General features: G+C 43.5%; 1 protein-coding gene across 1 annotated transcript in view; it reads left to right on the top strand.

The window, feature by feature from the left end:
• Positions 1 to 20,094, top strand: part of LOC124131994 (acetoacetyl-CoA synthetase-like) — a 36,646-nt gene extending 16,552 nt beyond the window's left edge. Inside the window, exons 10-17 of the mRNA XM_048391617.1 lie at positions 3,027 to 3,216; positions 5,324 to 5,446; positions 7,018 to 7,131; positions 13,014 to 13,139; positions 13,804 to 13,873; positions 14,424 to 14,482; positions 15,456 to 15,661; positions 16,394 to 20,094. Of these exons, the coding sequence (XP_048247574.1) occupies positions 3,027 to 3,216; positions 5,324 to 5,446; positions 7,018 to 7,131; positions 13,014 to 13,139; positions 13,804 to 13,873; positions 14,424 to 14,482; positions 15,456 to 15,661; positions 16,394 to 16,531 (1,026 nt within the window). The 3' untranslated portion in view covers positions 16,532 to 20,094. The remainder of the gene's footprint in view (positions 1 to 3,026; positions 3,217 to 5,323; positions 5,447 to 7,017; positions 7,132 to 13,013; positions 13,140 to 13,803; positions 13,874 to 14,423; positions 14,483 to 15,455; positions 15,662 to 16,393) is intronic.
• Positions 20,095 to 21,894: the final 1,800 nt, after the last annotated feature.

Below are 21,894 nucleotides of genomic sequence, written 5' to 3'. Positions count from 1 at the left end.
CTGCTGCAGTATTGCACCAACTAGCTCTGTCTGAGACCGTCTCCCGTGGTCACTGCTGCAGTATTGCACCAACTAGCTCTGTCTGTGACCGTCTCCCGTGGTCTGTGACCGTCTCCCGTGGTCACTGCTGCAGTATTGCACCAACTAGCTCTGTCTGTGACCGTCTCCCGTGGTCTGTGACCGTCTCCCGTGGTCACAGCTGCAGTATTGCACCAACTAGCTCTGTCTGTGACCGTCTCCCGTGGTCACAGCTGCAGTATTGCACCAACTAGCTCTGTCTGTGACCGTCTCCCGTGGTCTGTGATCGTCTCCCGTGGTCACTGCTGCAGTATTGCACCAACTAGCTCTGTCTGTGACCGTCTCCCGTGGTCACTGCTGCAGTATTGCACCAACTAGCTCTGTCTGTGACCCTCTCCCGTGGTCTGTGACCGTCTCCCCTGGTCACTGCTGCAGTATTGCACCAACTAGCTCTGTCTGTGACCGTCTCCCGTGGTCACTGCTGCAGAATTGCAGCAACTAGCTCTGTCGGTGACTGTCTCCCGTGGTCACAGCTGCAGAATTGCAGCAACTAGCTCTGTCTGTGACCGTCTCCCCTGGTCACTGCTGCAGTATTGCACCAACTAGCTCTGTCTGTGACCGTCTCCCGTGGTCACAGCTGCAGAATTGCAGCAACTAGCTCTGTCGGTGACTGTCTCCCGTGGTCACAGCTGCAGAATTGCAGCAACTAGCTCTGTCGGTGACTGTCTCCCGTGGTCACAGCTGCAGAATTGCAGCAACTAGCTCTGTCTGTGACCGTCTCCCCTGGTCACTGCTGCAGTATTGCACCAACTAGCTCTGTCTGTGACCGTCTCCCGTGGTCACTGCTGCAGTATTGCACCAACTAGCTCTGTCTGTGACCGTCTCCCCTGGTCACTGCTGCAGTATTGCACCAACTCGCTCTGTCGGTGACTGTCTCCCGTGGTCACAGCTGCAGAATTGCACCAACTAGCTCTGTCTGTGACCGTCTCCCCTGGTCACTGCTGCAGTATTGCACCATCTAGCTCTGTCTGTGACCGTCTCCCCTGGTCACAGCTGCAGTATTGCACCAACTAGCTCTGTCGGTGACTGTCTCCCCTGGTCACTGCTGCAGTATTGCACCAACTAGCTCTGTCGGTGACTGTCTCCCCTGGTCACAGCTGCAGTATTGCACCAACTCGCTCTGTCTGTGACCGTCTCCCGTGGTCACAGCTGCAGTATTGCAGCAACTAGCTCTGTCTGTGACCGTCTCCCGTGGTCACAGCTGCAGTATTGCACCAACTAGCTCTGTCTGTGACCTTCTCCCCTGGTCACTGCTGCAGTATTGCAGCAACTAGCTCTGTCTGTGACCGTCTCCCGTGGTCACTGCTGCAGTATTGCACCAACTAGCTCTGTCTGTGACCGTCTCCCCTGGTCACTGCTGCAGTATTGCACCAACTCGCTCTGTCGGTGACTGTCTCCCCTGGTCACTGCTGCAGTATTGCACCAACTCGCTCTGTCGGTGACTGTCTCCCGTGGTCACATCTGCAGTATTGCACCAACTAGCTCTGCCAGTGACCGTCTCCCGTGGTCACTGCTGCAGTATTGCACCAACTAGCTCTGTCTGTGACCGTCTCCCGTGGTCACAGCTGCAGAATTGCAGCAACTAGCTCTGTCTGTGACCGTCTCCCGTGGTCACAGCTGCAGTATTGCACCAACTAGCTCTGTCTGTGACCGTCTCCCGTGGTCACTGCTGCAGTATTGCACCAACTAGCTCTGTCTGTGACCGTCTCCCGTGGTCACTGCTGCAGTATTGCAGCAACTAGCTCTGTCTGTGACCGTCTCCCGTGGTCTGTGACCGTCTCCCGTGGTCACGGCTGCAGTATTGCACCAACTAGCTCTGTCTGTGACCGTCTCCCGTGGTCACTGCTGCAGTATTGCACCAACTAGCTCTGTCTGTGACCGTCTCCCGTGGTCACTGCTGCAGTATTGCACCAACTAGCTCTGTCTGTGACCGTCTCCCGTGGTCTGTGATCGTCTCCCGTGGTCACTGCTGCAGTATTGCACCAACTAGCTCTGTCTGTGACCGTCTCCCGTGGTCTGTGACCGTCTCCCGTGGTCACAGCTGCAGTATTGCACCAACTAGCTCTGTCTGTGACCGTCTCCCGTGGTCACAGCTGCAGTATTGCACCAACTAGCTCTGTCTGTGACCGTCTCCCGTGGTCTGTGATCGTCTCCCGTGGTCACTGCTGCAGTATTGCACCAACTAGCTCTGTCTGTGACCGTCTCCCGTGGTCACAGCTGCAGTATTGCACCAACTAGCTCTGTCTGTGACCGTCTCCCGTGGTCACAGCTGCAGTATTGCACCATCTAGCTCTGTCTGTGACCGTCTCCCGTGGTCACAGCTGCAGTATTGCACCAACTAGCTCTGTCTGTGACCGTCTCCCGTGGTCACAGCTGCAGTATTGCACCAACTAGCTCTGTCTGTGACCGTCTCCCGTGGTCACGGCTGCAGTATTGCACCAACTAGCTCTGTCTGTGACCGTCTCCCGTGGTCACGGCTGCAGTATTGCACCAACTAGTTCTGTCTGTGACCGTCTCCCGTGGTCACTGCTGCAGTATTGCAGCAACTAGCTCTGTCTGTGATCGTCTCCCGTTGTCACCGCTGCAGTATTGCACCAACTAGCTCTGTCTGTGACCGTCTTCCGTGGTCACTGCTGCAGTATTGCAGGTCTACTATCTCCTACTGTGACCGTCTCCCGTGGTCACTGCTGCAGTATTGCAGGTCTACTATCTCCTACTGTGACCGTCTCCCGTGGTCACAGCTGCAGTATTGCAGGTCTACTATCTCCTACTGTGACCGTCTCCCGTGGTCACAGCTGCAGTATTGCAGGTCTAATATCTCCTACTGTGACCGTCTCCCGTGGTCACAGCTGCAGTATTGCAGGTCTACTATCTCCTACTGTGACTGTCTCCCGTGGTCACAGCTGCAGTATTGCAGGTCTACTATCTCCTACTGTGACTGTCCGCAGGCTGGCTGGATGATGTGGAACTGGATGGTGTCTGTCCTGGCTGTTGGGGCAGCCATTGTTCTGTATGACGGCTCGCCACTGGTGCCACACCCCAACGTTTTGTGGGACCTGGTGGATCAGATCGGCATCACTGTTCTGGGTACTGGAGCTAAGTGGTTGGCTGTGCTTGAGGAGAAGGACGTCAAACCAGGTAACCATTTTACTGTCAAGTGGAGACTAGTCTTTATGGGATTATGATTTTGTGAAAATAAAGTGATATAAATAATTTGACCTTGTGAGGTATTTCTCTGAGTGGCAGTGAGAAGTTGGTATGATAAACAAGGGATATTGTTCTATGGATATTCAACTTCATTATTGCATCTCATTGAAGCCATCCACATCAAAATCCCTTTCTTCTTATATCAACTGGTCCATATCATCACTGTATTGGTTTACCCAGCATTCCTTGTAAATCCTATTCATGTACATCAATCAGGCGTTATACTTTAACATTTTCTGTTCTGTAAACATTATCGTGTATAAACATTATTATCCACGTGTGTATAACCTCCCTACTTCACATTTCTGTACATTACTTGCTTTGATAACGGTGTTAGTATTTTCACCAGATGTTTGATATCCATAAAACTACATCCCTTGTTTGTGAAATATTTTAGTTATTTTGGTCATGTGCTCATTTTTGCTCAGATTGTAAGTGTATGTCTTCAGCACCTGACTACTGGGATCAAGGCTGACACTGCAAAACAGTATCTAGGACCCACTTCTAGCCTGACACAGCAAAACAGCCCTTGAAATTCATGCTAGTCTGCTAGCCCGAGACTACTAAATTGTATTGAGGACAAGTAAATAGCCAATGATGGTAGTAGCATTTGAGGGTCATGATTCTGAACCAGTTCTCAATGCTTCAATTGTGCTTCAATATTGGAACTGAATAAAACTGACAGAAAATGTTAACATAGTAACATTTGTGTCTTGTGCAAGCAGGAGACTAGCTGCATACAAACTCTTGAGGACAAGCACTGTCCAACCCAGGCCGCACGATTGCGCGATTCACGCTAAAAAAAATCAAATCGCCCCTCATAAAAAAAATCAAAGCACCATCTGTCGCGCACAGTAATTTCTTGTACAGTCACTTACTTTATCAGCTGTTTATGCCTACCTTTAGATTCAATACTCACTAAACCTTTAATCAATTAACGAAGAAAGACAGTTCACAGCAAACATTGTAAACAACTGTCGAGGACCGATCGATAACAACCGGAAGTTCGACCACGAGTGACGTCCCTTGGGTTGCTGAATAAATTATTGATAGGATTGGCATAGGAAACTAAATTTGATTTACTTAAGTAGAAAACGTATCAGAACTTTGATCAAAATTATGTTGTATTTTGTTGTTTAGTAATCAAAAACCTTTGACAAGATGTTTAAAAACAATAAATATTCTATCTTGAATAGTTCTGAAAATATTTTTGAGCATTTTAGTTCGTTTTAGTTTCGTTTCTGGAATCACACAATATGAATCGCCGACTGTCGTAGCAGACGATCTTTTGAATAGTGAATGACCATGTCGCGAAAAAACAAAAGAATTACAGACTTTTTTAATCAAAATAGAAAAAAGCACAAAGCATTGTTATTCACTTCAGTTCTTTATTCTGATCTGTTACACTTTTACATGATGATGTTCCAGTACATAATACAAAATGAGACATTTTTGAAGAAAGCAATTTTCCCCCCTACTTTTTCAAAGTCCCTCCTATTGTCTACATGATGGGGGGACAAGTCCACCCTTGATTTTCAATTCTGGGTTGGACACTGGTCAAGTGAAATAAAGTTTGCACTAGTCCTATGGACTGGTCTTCAAAAGAAAACAAATTTCTAATACTGGGATAGTATTGGGTTGCATACAGGGAGCTGAGACTACACTATCAATTGACTGGGGTCATGTCCTATATTTTGCCTTGTGTGGAAATTGTGTCTACAAATGTAGTCATAGGTCTATCACAATTATTAACTGCCGCTGACGACAACAGCAGAAATCCATTCAATCCATCATTTCATTGAATCTTAACCTGAAATTTATTCCAACATTTATTCATTTTCGAACAAGGGGTGGGGGATAGCCTAGTGGTTAAAGCGTTCACTCATCAAGCCTAACCCCCAGGTTCTATGATATTGCTGGAATATTGCTAAAACCATAGTCACTTTCTCATTCCATGTAAGTGATTGTGAATTCTAAATAGTAAGAAAGTATAAAAATCTTGTCATTGTTTATTAATAAGTAACTATTTGTAACCCAGGTCAGACCCACAAGCTGACATCCTTGAAGATGATCCTGTCGACAGGTTCCCCTCTCAAGCCCCAATCTTATGATTATGTATACAGGGACATCAAGAGTGATCTGCTCCTGGGCTCCATCACAGGTAAGGCCTTCTCGTCAGAAGGGGGACATGGGGGGCTCCATCACAGGTAAGGTCTTCTCGTCAGAGGGGGGACATGGGGGGCTCCATCACAGGTGAGGTCTTCTCGTCAGAAAGGGGACATGGGGGCTCCATCACAGGTAAGGTCTTCTCGTCAGATGGGGGGCTCCATCACAGGTAAGGCCTTCTCGTCAGAAGGGGGCATGGGGGGCTCCATCACAGTTAAGGTCTTCTCGTCAGATGGGGGGCTCCATCACAGGTGAGGTCTTCTCGTCAGAAGGGGGACATGGGGGGCTCCATCACAGGTAAGGTCTTCTCGTCAGAAGGGGGACATGGGCGGGGGCTCCATCACAGGTAAGGTCTTCTCGTCAGAAGGGGGACATGGGGGGCTCCATCACAGGTGAGGTCTCCTCGTCAAAAAGGGGACATGGGGGGCTCCATCACAGGTAAGGCCTTCTCGTCAGAAGGGGGACTTGGGGGCTCCATCACAGGTGAGGTCTTCTCATCAGAGAGGGGGCATGGGGGGCTCCATCACAGGTGAGGTCTTCTCGTCAGAAGGGGGACATGGGGGGCTCCATCACAGGTGAGGTCTTCTCGTCAGAAGGGGGACATGGGGGGCTCCATCACAGGTGAGGTCTTCTCATCAGAGAGGGGGCATGGGGGGCTCCATCACAGGTGAGGTCTTCTCGTCAGAAGGGGGGCATGGGGGGCTCCATCACAGGTGAGGTCTTCTCGTCAGAAGGGGGACTTGGGGGGCTCCATCACAGGTAAGGTCTTCTCGTCAGAAGGGGGACATGGAGGACTCCATCACAGGTGAGGTCTTCTCGTCAGAAGGGGGGCATGGGGGGCTCCATCACAGGTGAGGTCTTCTCGTCAGAAGGGGGACTTGGGGGGCTCCATCACAGGTAAGGCCTTCTCGTCAGAAGGGGGACATGGAGGACTCCATCACAGGTAAGGTCTTCTCGTCAGAAGGGGGACATGGGTGGCATCTGAAGCATTGGAATTCACTGTGCAGAGCTGTGTCCCTTGGGCATGTTAGATTGTCAGTGGATTGTCTGGTCCAGGGTCGATCACAGGTATTTACTTTTGGCCACCATATAGCTGGAATATTGCTGAGTGGTGCATTAAACAACAAACATATAAACATGGTGAAATGACATTCACCGAGTTTGAAGGTGGAACAAAAGTAGTCTTCTTGTTGGTACATTTGGGGGCACGGGTGGCCCAGTCGTCTAAGGCGCCGCGATTTGCTGTGCAGAGTTGCGTCCCTTAGGCACGCCAGAAACCTATGATTGTGGGTTCGAATCCCTGTTCGCCCCTATTATGGTTCTAGGTTTCTAGCACCATACCCGTGCTCGTGGGGTTTCACCGAAGTTGTAAACGTCTGAGACCTGCATCACTTCGGGCTTTCCTCCCACATTAAGCTGACACGCCGTTATATAACTGTAATACTGTTAAAAGCAGCGTTAAACCCAACTCACTCACACACTGTTGGTACACTTAAGTTCCAGTGGCCACACCTGAACATATTGTGGCATACTTGAAAACATCCCCTATTTCCTCCTTTGTTGTAGGTGGTACCGACATCATTGCCTGCTTCATGGGGCAGAACTGGACAGTGCCGGTGTATCGAGGAGAGATCCAGTCCTTGCTGCTGGGGTGTAACATGGTCAGCTGGACAGAAGACGGTAAGGGGCTCCGATCTTTCCCTTGGGCTCCGAATTTTCTCCTGGGGCTCCTGGTGTTTCTGGGGCAAATATATCCCGTCCCCTATGTTTGCCTATGTTGGGCAGAACAGCGATAGGATTTAACAGTTTAAGCCCACTAGTCCTTATAATGATAACATATAGCAAAACCCTTAAAAAGGGCACATTTCTACTAGTCCTGAGGATACGTTAACTATTGGGCAGTTTGGCAGGGACTATAAGACTAGTGCCAAATTCTAACACTGCAGAATAAATCTCATGACCCCCATGTCTGTCCCCATACATGTTGGGTAAATACTTGCCCCAAATTGGCCTCATTTTCAGTAGTTTCAGTGTCAATACATGGGTTATCATCAGCTGAGCATACTTGACTAAATAAATGTTGGTTAGTCTCGGGCTTCAGCTACCGATTTTATTTTGAAAAATAACATTCTTGTAGCAAACTTTGTATTGGTGACGATTAGAGGTGTAACGATACGGGAGGGTCGCGATACGATACGTATCGAGATACAGTGTTTACTGGTACAAGCTAAGCCAAGTTGATGTCCTTCTGCTATCTAAAAGATGTGACAAGTACAGTTAAAGAAGATATAATAAGGTGTTTATTTACTGTTATAGCAAATTGTCAGCAATACAGTATGTTTTACTGAAACAACAAACTCGCTTTGAAACTGTTAAACGTATTTCATGGGCGCATCCCCCCCCCCTTTTTTTTATTTCGAAAAAAATCTTTATTTCTGTATAAATTACCACCAAAGACAATAAATAGATCTTAATTATGCACACCCCCTTTTAAAAAAAGCTGTATCCGCCCATGTATTTCGTGTATTTTCTTGAGTATAATGCGCACGCCCCTCTAGCAGGTTCAATATTTTGGAAAAAAAAGAAATTTGAATATTATGCGCAGAAAAAAATTACACCGTACCCCTTCAGCGAAGTCCGGCAAACGAACGAGTGATGAGAAACTTCGTCAGCACAAATTCGAAATTTGAGATAAAAAATCACCAGACTGTTGATTTACCGTTTAAATAGTATTTTTTGTTCAGCCAGGCATTGTTTTATATCCAGGGATTAAGAATACGTTGTGTATTTTCTCGTAAACTAAGCCGGACACAGCAATCAGCTGTACATGTACACGTTTTCTTGGAATGGACCGGTGATTCGGTCAAGACACACCCATTGATATAACTTTACAGTATTTTAATGCAAGGATCGACAAAAGTTGTATCTGAAACTATTTTTTTATCAGGAATAATATATTCCAGTATATTGTTAATTTCGATGCAGCTTTTACTAAACATATTTTAAATAATAATAACCCTAAGCGAAGCAGCTGATCACTATTGTCGGGTATTATTATTTACATGGAACCAGTCTGACCAGTCACCGTCAAGGCTCCCGTGCACGTGATCGCGTGTTCGCGAGAATTACGTGTTGACATAGAATCGTCAAACAAAAACAAATCTGACTTTTAACGAATCAAAGTATGGCATTTATGATATATGTATCCATTCTCTGTCAACTAAAATTCCTTTCAAGGCGTCAATAGCGGTAATCTGACCATGGTTGCTGTTAATAACGGTGAGTTGTGCGATCTTCCGATCGCTTCACACACGATTTCACCGAAATTAATTAAAACAATATTAAAAGGAATTTTGAATAAAATTAATGAAATAAGTTACAAACATGAGTCCAGATATTCAAAGAACACTTTTTTTTATAGCCAGACAGTGTAATTACATGAATAATTTGCGAATTTCAGTATGGATTTGTTGACATGGTATTTCCGGTGTTTCGTGCTCACGGTAATGTCTTTCCATGGGGGAAAAACATCAAAACTCATTAATTCGTGTATAATGCGCAACCCCTTCTACACAGCTGTGCTTTTGGAAAAAAAGTGTGCACTATACTCAAGAAAATACGGTAGGTAAAACTGTGTTATGAAAATATCGTATGTATCGCGATACATGCTTTCCAAATCGATGCATCGTATCGTGGGCTGTGCATCGGGATACAATATTGTATCGCCGTATCGTTACACCTCTAGTGACGATCCTATCAGAACAAGAAGTGTGTAATGACAGTGGAGAGCTGGTCTGTTCCTTAAGTGTTGATGTGTACGAATCTGTTCTCCTCCAGGTAAACAGGTGTATAACGACAGTGGAGGTCTGATCTGTTCGTTATGTGGTAATGTTTACGAACCTGTTCTTTTCGTCCAGGTAAACAGGCATATAACGACAGTGGAGAGCTGGTCTGTTCCTTAAGTGTTAATGTGTACAAATCTGTTCTCCTCCAGGTAAACAGGTGTATATTGACAGTGGAGGGCTGGTCTGTTCGTTAAGCATTGATGTGTACGAATCTGTTCTCCTCCAGGTAAACAGACGTATAACGACAGGGGAGAGCTGGTCTGTTCGTAAAGTGTTAATGTGTACGAATCTGTTCTCCTCCAGGTAAACAGGTGTATAACGACAGTGGAGGATTGGTCTGTTTGTTAAGTGTTAATGTGTACAAACCTGTTCATTTCCTCCAGGTAAACAGGCGTATAACGACAGTGGAGATCTGGTCTGTTCGTTAAGTGTTAATGTGTACAAACCTGTTCATTTCCTCAAGGTAAACAGGCGTATAACGACAGTGGAGATCTGGTCTGTTCGTTAAGTGTTAATGTGTACGAATCTGTACTTTTCCTCCAGGTAGACAGGCATATAACGACAGTGGAGATCTGGTCTGTTCGTTAAGTGTTAATGTGTACAAACCTGTTCTTGTCCTCCAGGTAGACAGGCATATAACGACAGTGGAGATCTGGTCTGTTCGTTAAGTGTTAATGTGTACAACCCTGTTCTTGTCATCCAGGTAAACAGGCATATAATGACAGTGGCGAGCTGGTCTGTTCGTTAAGTGTTAATGTGTACGAACCTGTTCTTGTCCTCCAGGTAGACAGGCATATAACGACAGTGGCGAGCTGGTCTGTTCATTAAGTGTTAATGTGTATGAACCTGTTCTTGTCCTCCAGGTAAACAGGCGTATAACGACAGTGGAGATCTGGTCTGTTCGTTAAGAGTTGATGTGTACAAAACTGTTTATTTCCTCCAGGTAAACAGGCGTATAACGACAGTGGAGATCTGGTCTGTTCGTTAAGAGTTGATGTGTACAAAACTGTTTATTTCCTCCAGGTAAACAGGTGTATAACGACAGGGGAGAGCTGGTCTCTTCCTTAAGTATTAATGTGTACGAATCTGTTCTCCTCCAGGTAAACAGGCGTATAACGACAATGGAGATCTGGTCTTTTCGTTAAGCGTTAATGTGTACGAATCTGTTCTTTTCCTCAAGGTAAACAGGTGTATGACAACAGTGGAGGGCTGGTCTGTTCGTAAAGCTTTAATGTGTACGAATCTGTTCTTTTCCTCCAGGTAAACAGGTGTATGACAACAGTGGAGGGCTGGTCTGTTCGTTAAGCGTTAATATGTACGAATCTGTTCTTTTCCTCCAGTTTAACAGGTGTATGACAACAGTGGAGGGCTGGTCTGTTCGTTAAGTGTTAATGTGTACGAATCTGTTCTTTTCCTCCAGGTAAACAGGTGTATGACAACAGTGGAGGGCTGGTCTGTTCGTTAAGCGTTAATGTGTACGAATCTGTTCTTTTCCTCCAGGTAAACAGGTGTATGACAACAGTGGAGGGCTGGTCTGTTCGTTAAGTGTTAATGTGTACGAACCTGTTCTTGTCCTCCAGGTAAACAGGTGTATGACAACAGTGGTGAGCTTGTCTGTTCGTTAAGCGTTAATGTGTACGAATCTGTTCTCCTCCAGGTAAACAGGTGTATAACGACAGTGGAGATCTGGTCTGTTCGTTAAGAGTTGATGTGTACAAAACTGTTTATTTCCTCCAGGTAAACAGGTGTATAACGCCAGTGGAGATCTGGTCTGTTCGTTAAGAGTTGATGTGTACAAAACTGTTTATTTCCTCCAGGTAAACAGGTGTATAACGACAGGGGAGAGCTGGTCTCTTCCTTAAGTATTAATGTGTACGAATCTGTTCTCCTCCAGGTAAACAGGCGTATAACGACAGTGGAGATCTGGTCTGTTCGTTAAGTGTTAATGTGTACGAATCTGTTCTTTTCCTCCAAGTAAACAGGTGTATGACAACAGTGGGGGGCTGGTCTGTTCGTAAAGCTTTAATGTGTACGAATCTGTTCTTTTCCTCCAGGTAAACAGGTGTATGACAACAGTGGAGGGCTGGTCTGTTCGTTAAGCGTTAATGTGTACAAATCTGTTCTTTTCCTCCAGTTTAACAGGTGTATGACAACAGTGGAGGGCTGGTCTGTTCGTTAAGTGTTAATGTGTATGAATCTGTTCTTTTCCTCCGGTAAACAGGTGTATGACAACAGTGGAGGGCTGGTCTGTTCGTTAAGTGTTAATGTGTACGAATCTGTTCTTTTCCTCCAGGTAAACAGGTGTATGACAACAGTGGAGGGCTGGTCTGTTCGTTAAGCGTTAATGTGTACAAATCTGTTCTTTTCCTCCAGTTTAACAGGTGTATGACAACAGTGGAGGGCTGGTCTGTTCGTTAAGTGTTAATGTGTACGAATCTGTTCTTTTCCTCCAGGTAAACAGGTGTATGACAACAGTGGAGGGCTGGTCTGTTCGTTAAGCGTTAATGTGTACGAATCTGTTCTCCTCCAGGTAAACAGGTGTATGACAACAGTGGAGGGCTGGTCTGTTCGTTAAGTGTTAATGTGTACGAACCTGTTCTTGTCCTCCAGGTAGACAGGCATATAACGACAGTGGCGAGCTGGTCTGTTCGTTAAGTGTTAATGTGTACGAATCTGTTCTTTTCCTCCAGGTAAACAGGTGTATGACAACAGTGGTGAGCTTGTCTGTTCGTTAAGCGTTAATGTGTACGAATCTGTTCTCCTCCAGGTAAACAGGTGTATAACGACAGTGGAGATCTGGTCTGTTCGTTAAGCGTTAATGTGTACGAATCTGTTCTTTTCCTCCAGGTAAACAGGTGTATGACAACAGTGGAGGGCTGGTCTGTTCGTAAAGCTTTAATGTGTACGAATCTGTTCTTTTCCTCCAGGTAAACAGGTGTATGACAACAGTGGAGGGCTGGTCTGTTCGTTAAGCGTTAATGTGTACAAATCTGTTCTTTTCCTCCAGTTTAACAGGTGTATGACAACAGTGGAGGGCTGGTCTGTTCGTTAAGTGTTAATGTGTATGAATCTGTTCTTTTCCTCCGGTAAACAGGTGTATGACAACAGTGGAGGGCTGGTCTGTTCGTTAAGTGTTAATGTGTACGAATCTGTTCTTTTCCTCCAGGTAAACAGGTGTATGACAACAGTGGAGGGCTGGTCTGTTCGTTAAGCGTTAATGTGTACAAATCTGTTCTTTTCCTCCAGTTTAACAGGTGTATGACAACAGTGGAGGGCTGGTCTGTTCGTTAAGTGTTAATGTGTACGAATCTGTTCTTTTCCTCCAGGTAAACAGGTGTATGACAACAGTGGAGGGCTGGTCTGTTCGTTAAGCGTTAATGTGTACGAATCTGTTCTCCTCCAGGTAAACAGGTGTATGACAACAGTGGAGGGCTGGTCTGTTCGTTAAGTGTTAATGTGTACGAACCTGTTCTTGTCCTCCAGGTAGACAGGCATATAACGACAGTGGCGAGCTGGTCTGTTCGTTAAGTGTTAATGTGTACGAATCTGTTCTTTTCCTCCAGGTAAACAGGTGTATGACAACAGTGGTGAGCTTGTCTGTTCGTTAAGCGTTAATGTGTACGAATCTGTTCTCCTCCAGGTAAACAGGTGTATAACGACAGTGGAGAGCTGGTCTGTTCATTAAGTGTTAATGTGTACGAATCTGTTCTCCTCCAGGTAAACAGGTGTATGACAACAGTGGAGAGCTGGTCTGTCTCACTCCGTTCCCTTCTATGCCGGTGTACTTCTGGAATGACACAGACAACCTCAAATACAAGAAAGCATACTTTGACAAGTTTCCAGGTGAGTTAAGATATATATAATTCCTATCGTCCATGAAGCGGTTTGGAAAAACTGGCTAGTAGAAAATGGAAATGCCTCATGTCTCGATCCGTTATTTTGATCCTCGGTTTGTCTCCAACACATTTGTGGTTGTTAATTAAGCTTAAAAAAATTGGTTCTCAGGCAATGACTTTTGAAAATATAGTGCAGGCGGGTGGTGTTTTTTTTAATGGTTATTTTGGCCTGTTCATACTAGTATGTAACCAAATAACAGTTGTGTACTCCTATTGCTGCCATGACCATAACACGAGAAGTAACTTCAAGCTATATTGGATCGCATTGTTATTATTAGGATTTTTAATATTTCTTTTGAAAATGGAAATAAAACAAAACGTGAGGCAGAATTTATGATGATGCGGACGGTGCCTGAGAAGCCTAAAACAGAAGTTTTATTTTTTAACACACTGAGTTACGTCAGGAAAGCACATGTGTTAGAATGACAGCATGGCGACACGAGACAGGATGTCTGTTTGGAAAACAGAGAGGATGAGCTGAAGAGTTATTTGATCGTGCTTGTCTACCAGTACTTACATACTTACATGTACATGTAGTTGGGTTTATTGTTTTTATCTGTTCCATTTATCTGGAAGTATATCTGTTGATCTCAATATGTTTCTCCTTGTAGGTGTGTGGGCTCATGGGGACTTCTGTTCTATCAACTCTCACACTGGAGGAGTGGTGATGTTAGGGAGAAGGTAGGTGTGTGAGCTATAAGAGGTATATGTGTGAACTATGGGCTGGTTGGTGTGAGGGATATAGGAGGAGAAGCCTATTCGATCATGGTTTGAATACCTCATTCCCCGGATCATGATCCTTGTTTCGTCATCCCCAATAGCCATGCGTGGAAAGTGGGTGTTCCAGTTGTTTAAGGTGCCACACTTCTCTGTGTAGAGTTATGGGTATATCAGAAATAGGCATGTTTCTGGGTTTGAAGGCACCATGACACGTTAATGGGTTTAACCAAAGTGGTTAGAAGATAAGACCTGTATCTCTTTCCTCTTTTATTAATGTGTGAAGCCCATTTCTGGTGTCCCCTGCTGTGATATTGCTGGAATATTGCTAAAAGTGGTGTGAAAATATACTCGCCCTATCTTTTATTATGCCGGGAATGAAACTGAATTAGTGATCAATATCTTCAATCCAACCAAACTCTCTCACTTTAATTTTATCCATGTCTCCTTCCATTTATGACATTTCCAATTATTTGAGTTGGATATTTAATTGTTGAAATTGTGTACATTGCAGTGATGGAACACTAAATCCAAACGGTGTGAGATTCGGCAGTGCAGAAATATACAACATTGGTAAGCCTTATGCAGTCTGCAACTTTAGCCACAAGCTCTCAGTCCAAGACTTGTAACATTCTGTTCAGTCTAGTTAAGGTCAGAAAAGTTAGTCCATACAATAACACAAAAATCGACTGAAAATAACGCTGAGAGCCAAATTTGGGCAAGTGGCCTCAATTTGTTTGACCACAGACTGCTTATTATCGCCATCGCATCACATCTGTTGTTCCCGAGTTCTTCTGGATTGTTCAGACTCGATTATTTACAGTCTGTTGTCAAAAGCTAGACTATTGCTAGGTGCGGCATTAAACAACACACATCCTTATCAAACGTGTTGTTGGAGCTTATGGAGATCAGATGGTCACAGTGTGTGATTGTGTGGCTTCATACCCCAACGGGTTGATCAACAGGGATGGTACATTATTATCCAATCCAACTATTTCAGTTAGAGAAATTAAATTTTGCACACTAGTCTTACTGGTCATTATCTCAATTAAGTTAAAAATAGGTGTCTTAAATTAATTTTTATGGCCCCTGCTCCATGCTTTTCAACTTAGTGCATACTGCGTGAAATGGGAACGACTTTTTTCAGAAACTACTGAAGTTACATGAATAAAAGTTTGCATGCTTATCTAAGAGATAATTATCAAGTCTGAGTTTGAAAATAAATGGCTCAAATTATTTTTTTCAAGATTTACTGCCCTTGATCCATGTTATTTTAGGATGAGGGATACTTTTGGTTTGGTTTAGTTTGTTTGTCGTTTAATGCCGCACTCAGCAATATTCCAGCTAAATGACGGCAGTCTGTAAATAATTGAGTCTGGACCAGACAATCCAGTGATTGACATCATGAGCATCGATCCACGCAATTGGGATACGATGACATGCATCTTACGAGAAGCGACTAACGGGATCAGGTGTCAGGCTCGTTGACTTGGTCGATGAGGGATGGTACATTATTGGAAAGGTATTTTCTGTTTTCTTCTGCCAGTGGAGGCCTTCAAGGAGATTCAGGACAGTGTGTGCGTCGCCCAGCGTAGTCGGGACATGACAGACGAGAGAGTTGTTCTGTTCCTCAAGATGGCGCCGGGCAGCGAGTTCAACAAGGAGGTTGTGGGCAGCATCAAAACCTCCATTAGGATGTATCTCTCTGCTAGGCACGTGCCCTCCATGATTCTGCCCATCGACGACATTCCCGTAAGTATTTATTTCGCCTGCACTGTTTTAAAAAAAATAAAATTATTTATGTTTTTAAGTCCTAATATTCAGGGGAGGTACACCTCATGGTTTCTTCCAGGGCAGTACAGATTCCCAGTACTCTTTGCTTATATTCTTTGGAGATTCCAGGGCAGAATACTTTTTCGGTAATCCTTCCTTATATTCTTTTCGGGATTCCATGCTTGTCATGAGAGACTAAAATGAGGATTGGGTCAGTACATTGTATGTTTGTTTGTTGTTTGACGCCGCACTCAGCAATATTCCAGCTATGTGACGGTGGTCTGTAAACAATGACAATGGACCAGACAATTTAGTGATTGACATGATGACATGCATCAGCCAAGTCAGCGAGTCTGACAACCCAATCCTGTTAGTCGCCTCTTATGACAAGCATAATCGCCTTTTGCAGCAAGCATAGGTTGCTGAAAGCCTATTCCAAACCGGATTTTCATGGGTTAGTACATTTTATGACCATGAGAGCACTCGCTTGCCCGCCCCCCCTGCCACCCACAAACAAACAAACAAACTAACAAAAGCTTTTGACTCTATTTGCTCACCCCTTACCAGGGTACTGCTTGCTCAAGGTTCAAATTTCAAAGTTGACAGGAATTGCAATGTAGAGATGTTTTCAAACAAATCAAGATTATCAGAAACAGAAAATAATTTTCCTTCACTGCAATGTTGTGTTGATGTTTCTGTTTGTCCCTTCAGTACACCATCTCTGGCAAGAAGGTTGAGATTGCAGTGAAACGGGCCATCTCCGGCCTGGACGTCCCTCAGCGTGGTGCCCTCGCCAACCCCAACTCCATCGACCTCTACTACGATGTTCCAGAGCTGCACAACTTCTAGAGGCTTTATCAATACAAACTTCAACTGTTTCTGTCCGACACAATCTTTAGGTTCACGTTTGTTTAACTATGATGTTTTAACAGAATCATTTTGTCTCAACAGAACTGTGGAGAATATTAGACAGCAACTCCTTTTATGGTTGTAGTGGAATATTGAATGATGTTTTCAGATGAGGAAATCTATGGCTTTGTACCGAAAGTGTATTGACTTTCCAGCTCCACAGCTAGTTATTTAAAGAACAGGAGCTAAAATGTGGCCGACAAGGAAACGTGAACAATTAAAATATTCTTCCTGCTCCTGTTTCTATGAAATGTCAAGAGAATAAACTTTACAGGCAGTGAGGAAATACAATTTGCTGTCCTGAGTGTGAAGCACTGGTCCAAGCCCCAAGCCTTGCGCAGGACATTAAATCATGGAGGGCCGATAATCTGTCGAGTTGCAAGAAGGTTATGTTATATGTTATTTTATGATGCAGACTGGTTCCAAGTTCTCTACAAGAGACATGAGCCTGGTGAAAGTACCATTATGTGTCGAAGGGAACTTTCCGAAGAACCACAGCCCCATTCCACAAAGCTCTAAGATGGTCGTAGGCTACCAGTAGACGTAATGCTAACATCGCAGTGTGGAACAGGGTCCAGAGCCCGTTCTGATCAAATTGGGCTTTGTTTTGTCATAACCACATATATATTGGTGATAGTGTTACAATGGTTTATGAGGGATATTTTGTAAGAATGATGTTTTCACAACAAATCATGATGCATTCCCCAGGTACATTCACTATCATATATATTGGCATATTATCATTGTCGAGGTACATAAGCTGCCATACATTAGCATGTTGCATGGTCGAGGTACATTAACAGCCAAATATTGGCATGCTGTCCTTGTCAAGGCACATCAACTGCCATATATTAGCATATTGTCATTGTCAAGATACCTTCATGTTACTAAAGGGTTTGTTGTGTGCCCCTAGTAAGACAATCAAGAAAGGGACTCCAGTCCTCCCAAGATGAGTATAGGCAGATTCGGGGCAACACTTGATTTTGCAATGGTTGCCATGGTTACACGAGAACAAACTGATGTTACACACCACTTCAGTGTGCAGACCACGAATTAGACTGTCAGCGTGATTTGCTGTAGATTAAACCACAGATGCTATCAGGGTGTTACACACCACTGCAGTGTGCAGACCACGAATTAGACTGTCAGCGTGATTTGCTGTAGATTAAACCACAGATGCTATCAGGGATTTATCGGGAACTGCTCAGGGGAAGATATGCAGCACTAAGTCTTCTGCACATATCAGTAACAATTCCAAATTTTGAATTCCACATATCCTGTTAACATTGTTACAGCTAATGTTTTGACGTTGTAGAGGTGTCCTGTAGGTTCACTGAAAACAAGAATTATGAACTTCTTTGATAGGCATTTAGAAGTTGAACCTACATCAAAACATCGCTCTTAATTGTAATAAAGAAGTTGTTCATCCATAAATCCTATCCTTACTTAGGAATTATGAAGTGGAAGAGGAGCGTTAGTTAGTTAAATGCAATGATTAAATACAGTGTTATTAGTATTAGGTGACTGATCTGTCCGATTCAGTATTGATGCTTGTTGTAAGAGGCGACTAATGGGATCAGGTGGTCAGGCACGTTGACTTGGTTGATGCATTTCATCATATCCCAATTACGTGGATGGATGCTCATGATGTCAATCACTGGATTGTATGGTCCAGACTCGATTATTTACAGACCGCCGTCATATTGCTGTAATATTGCTGAGTTTAAACAACAAACATACCAAACCAAATGATCACATACAGGCTGCCATAATATCACTGATCACAGCTTAAAACAACCAACAAGAAATTAATCAAATTCTTAATTATACAAGTATGTCATTGATTTCCTGAACTCAGTGAGTGAGTGGGTGGGTGGGTATGGTTTTACGATAATGTTAGAAATATTGTATTGTATTGAATATAAAGCCAAGGAAGGAAGGAAGGAAATGGCTTCACACATTATGTTTGAACTTGAAACTTAGGCACATGTGTGCTGTGTTTATGTCTTTGTTTAAGTATGTTACAGTCTACGCATTGATTTAATTGTTGGTTACCGCATTCGACGCAATAAGCGCCCAGGGCGCTCTCAAAATTGGAAATAGGGGGCTCTTATTAGAATATTATTTTGGTGAAAACAAGAGTTGAAAGATAAATTTTGTGGTTTATGCTGACAGCCTGGTACTTATATACGACAGATATATTATTCCAGAATTTAATTGCCCATTATTAAGGGTGCGTATTATATGCGAATAAATAAGTCTTGTGTACATTTATCAATGCTAATGCTAATTATGATTGTTTACTTGTCAATATATGAGCAAATATCGCCGTGGGATTTATTTGAACGGGGTGCTTATTACGTCGAATACGGTATTTGTAATTTGGGATTTGTTTAGTTGCGATGCTTTAAGTTTGACCCTGATTTGACCTTTACGCTTCTTGCCGTACTGAGCCACTGCTTTGATACAAGCTTGACATTGTCTTCTTAAGTCAAGTTGTATTTGTTATATGATATGCAAGTATCTATATAGTGACACTTTGAAAAGAAATATTAAGATTTTAGTCATTTTTTTTAAAATGGCCACAAAAATCAAATTAAGTTGTTCTTCAATTATCTCCGGTCTCAATACACACTCACCAATGTCATCTTTCGGGTTTAAATATCATTCGATGTGTTTCGAGATGGACAAAAACACATCTTGCCTAATGCTTGAAAACATGATTGTGCATATTCATTGCGTCAGTATTTCAGAAGTATGCGTAACATGGTATGGATATGAAACGTACACTTGAAAATGCCAAACATGAGTTTTACAAACAGATTGTCTGTTCTGAGTCAGAGAAGTGCAAGATCTCAAACATAATTTGCCAAAATGTACTTTGTTTCAAGATTTTATTGAGGTATATATCGTGTTGCACCCTTACTATTGAGATAGGTTGTTTTGAGATCAGGGCAATGTATTGTTACGACCCATGAAGATCCAGGGTAGAAAACCTATGCTTGCCGTAAAAGGCTAATATGCTTGTAAGAGGCGACAAATAGAATCTGGTGGTCAAGTTCGTGGACATGGTTGATGCATGTCATCTTATCCTGGATTGTCTTGGTCACTACTCGATTATATACAGACCGCCGCCATATAGCTGGAATATTGCTGAGTGCAGCATTAAACCGCAAACAAACAAACATCCGTCACAAGACGTGTAACAATACACTATAGTATTGTTAGACGTCTTGTGACGGATGACTTTCAGCTGGAACAAGTTTCAAGTATTAGTTACTACTGAATGAAGCTGTATGGTAATATATATATATCTTAGGGTTGGTGGAATGGCTGGATATTGAGTTGTATTTATATTACTGGATTGTTTTAAATACTTGTGTACAGTTTATCCATAATCATTAGAATCTTTATTACTGGCAAATGCTGTGACGGGTACCGGTGTTAATGTGTGATATGGTTGATATAACATGATTATTGAGGAATAAAACTGGAAATAGTAATTCACACTTTCTCATCATTAATGTACCTATTGATTGTTAAAAAAATGTCATCAGGTTTTTTTTGGTCCAGGCTGCAATTATTCCTCCCTGCCAATTGTCCCCAGTTGTTTGGCGCATTAGGATTTGAACGTTCATCAGATCTGGGCATGCCTGAAGGATGTCTTGTACACAGGAAGTTGCAGCAGCTTATACCATAGGGGCCACGAATGAGTGAGTGAGTTTGGTTTTACGCCGCTTTTAGCAATATCACGGCAGGGGACACTAACAATGGGCTTCACACATTGTACCCATGTCGGGAATCGAACCCGGGTCTTCGGCGTGACGAGCTAACGCTTTAACCACTAGGCTACCTGACCGCCCCAGGGGCCACGAATGAGAGGGATGAATACCTCAGATAAGTGTCCCCTGTTCCCCCACCGGATGTGGCAGGTGTCGAATCACCTGGGCAGTACATCTGTTGAGTGAAGAGTGAGTGAGTGAGTTTGGTTTTACGCCGCTTTTAGCAATATTCCAGCAATATCGTGGCGGGGGACACCAGAAATGGGCTTCACACATTGTACCCATGTCGGGAATCGAACCCGGGTCTTCGGCGTGACGAGCGAACGCTTTAACCACTAGGCTACCCGACCGCCCCTGTTGTTGAGTGAAGAACATGTATAGTGTTACCAATGGATGAGGCCACCTCGCCTGGCTGACCGTGATTCAACGTACCTGATAGCGTGGAACATTGTTGTCTCTGCTTGTCAAGCACTTGCATCAGTTCAACTGTACTCTTCATGACACCAACCCAACTGACCAAATTTCTAGTTTTCCCGTATGTTTTCTTCATTTGTGTGACGACTAAGCCTGATCTGTATAGCTTAAGAAAACAGCTGAGATGTTCAGTGTATGTTTATTATGTCTTCGATATCAGTATAGACAATTTAACCAAGATCAATTTATGGAGTAAAAGAATCTGGGGTTTTGAGTGAAAATTATTTCTGCATCTTGTGTGGGACTGAATGTATGAACTCTACATTAATAAAACACCCTAAAGTGTGGGACTGAATGTATGAACTCTACATTAATAAAACACCCTAAAGTGTGGGACTGAATGTATGAACTCTACATTAATAAAACACCCTAAAGTGTGGGACTGAATGTATGAACTCTACATTAATAAAACACCCTAAAGTGTGGGACTGAATGTATGAACTCTACATTAATAAAACACCCTAAAGTGTGGGACTGAATGTATGAACTCTTCATTAATAAAACACCCTAAAGTGTGGGACTGAATGTATGAACTCTACATTAATAAAACACCCTAAAGTGTGGGACTGAATGTATGAACTCTTCATTAATAAAACACCCTAAAGTGTGGGACTGAATGTATGAACTCTTTACATTAATAAAACACCCTAAAGTGTGGGACTGAATGTATGAACATTACATTAATAAAACACCCTAAAGTGTGGGACTGAATGTATGAACTCTACATTAATAAAACACCCTAAAGTGTGGGACTGAATGTATGAACTCTACATTAATAAAACACCCTAAAGTGTGGGACTGAATGTATGAACTCTACATTAATAAAACACCCTAAAGTGTGGGACTGAATGTATGAACTCTATATTAATAAAACACCCTAAAGTGTGGGACTGAATGTATGAACTCTACATTAATAAAACACCCTAAAGTGTGGGACTGAAAGTATGAACTCTACATTAATAAAACACCCTAAAGTGTGGGACTGAATGTATGAACTCGTTACATTAATAAAACACCCTTAAGTGTGGGACTGAATGTATGAACTCT

Source organism: Haliotis rufescens, unplaced genomic scaffold (genome assembly GCF_023055435.1).
Source record: "Haliotis rufescens isolate VD_foot unplaced genomic scaffold, xgHalRufe1.0.p SCAF_93, whole genome shotgun sequence".
NCBI classification, from domain to species: domain Eukaryota; kingdom Metazoa; phylum Mollusca; class Gastropoda; order Lepetellida; family Haliotidae; genus Haliotis; species Haliotis rufescens.
Note: the sequence above shows the minus strand (reverse complement) of the source record. Positions and strands in the feature narration are given on the sequence as shown.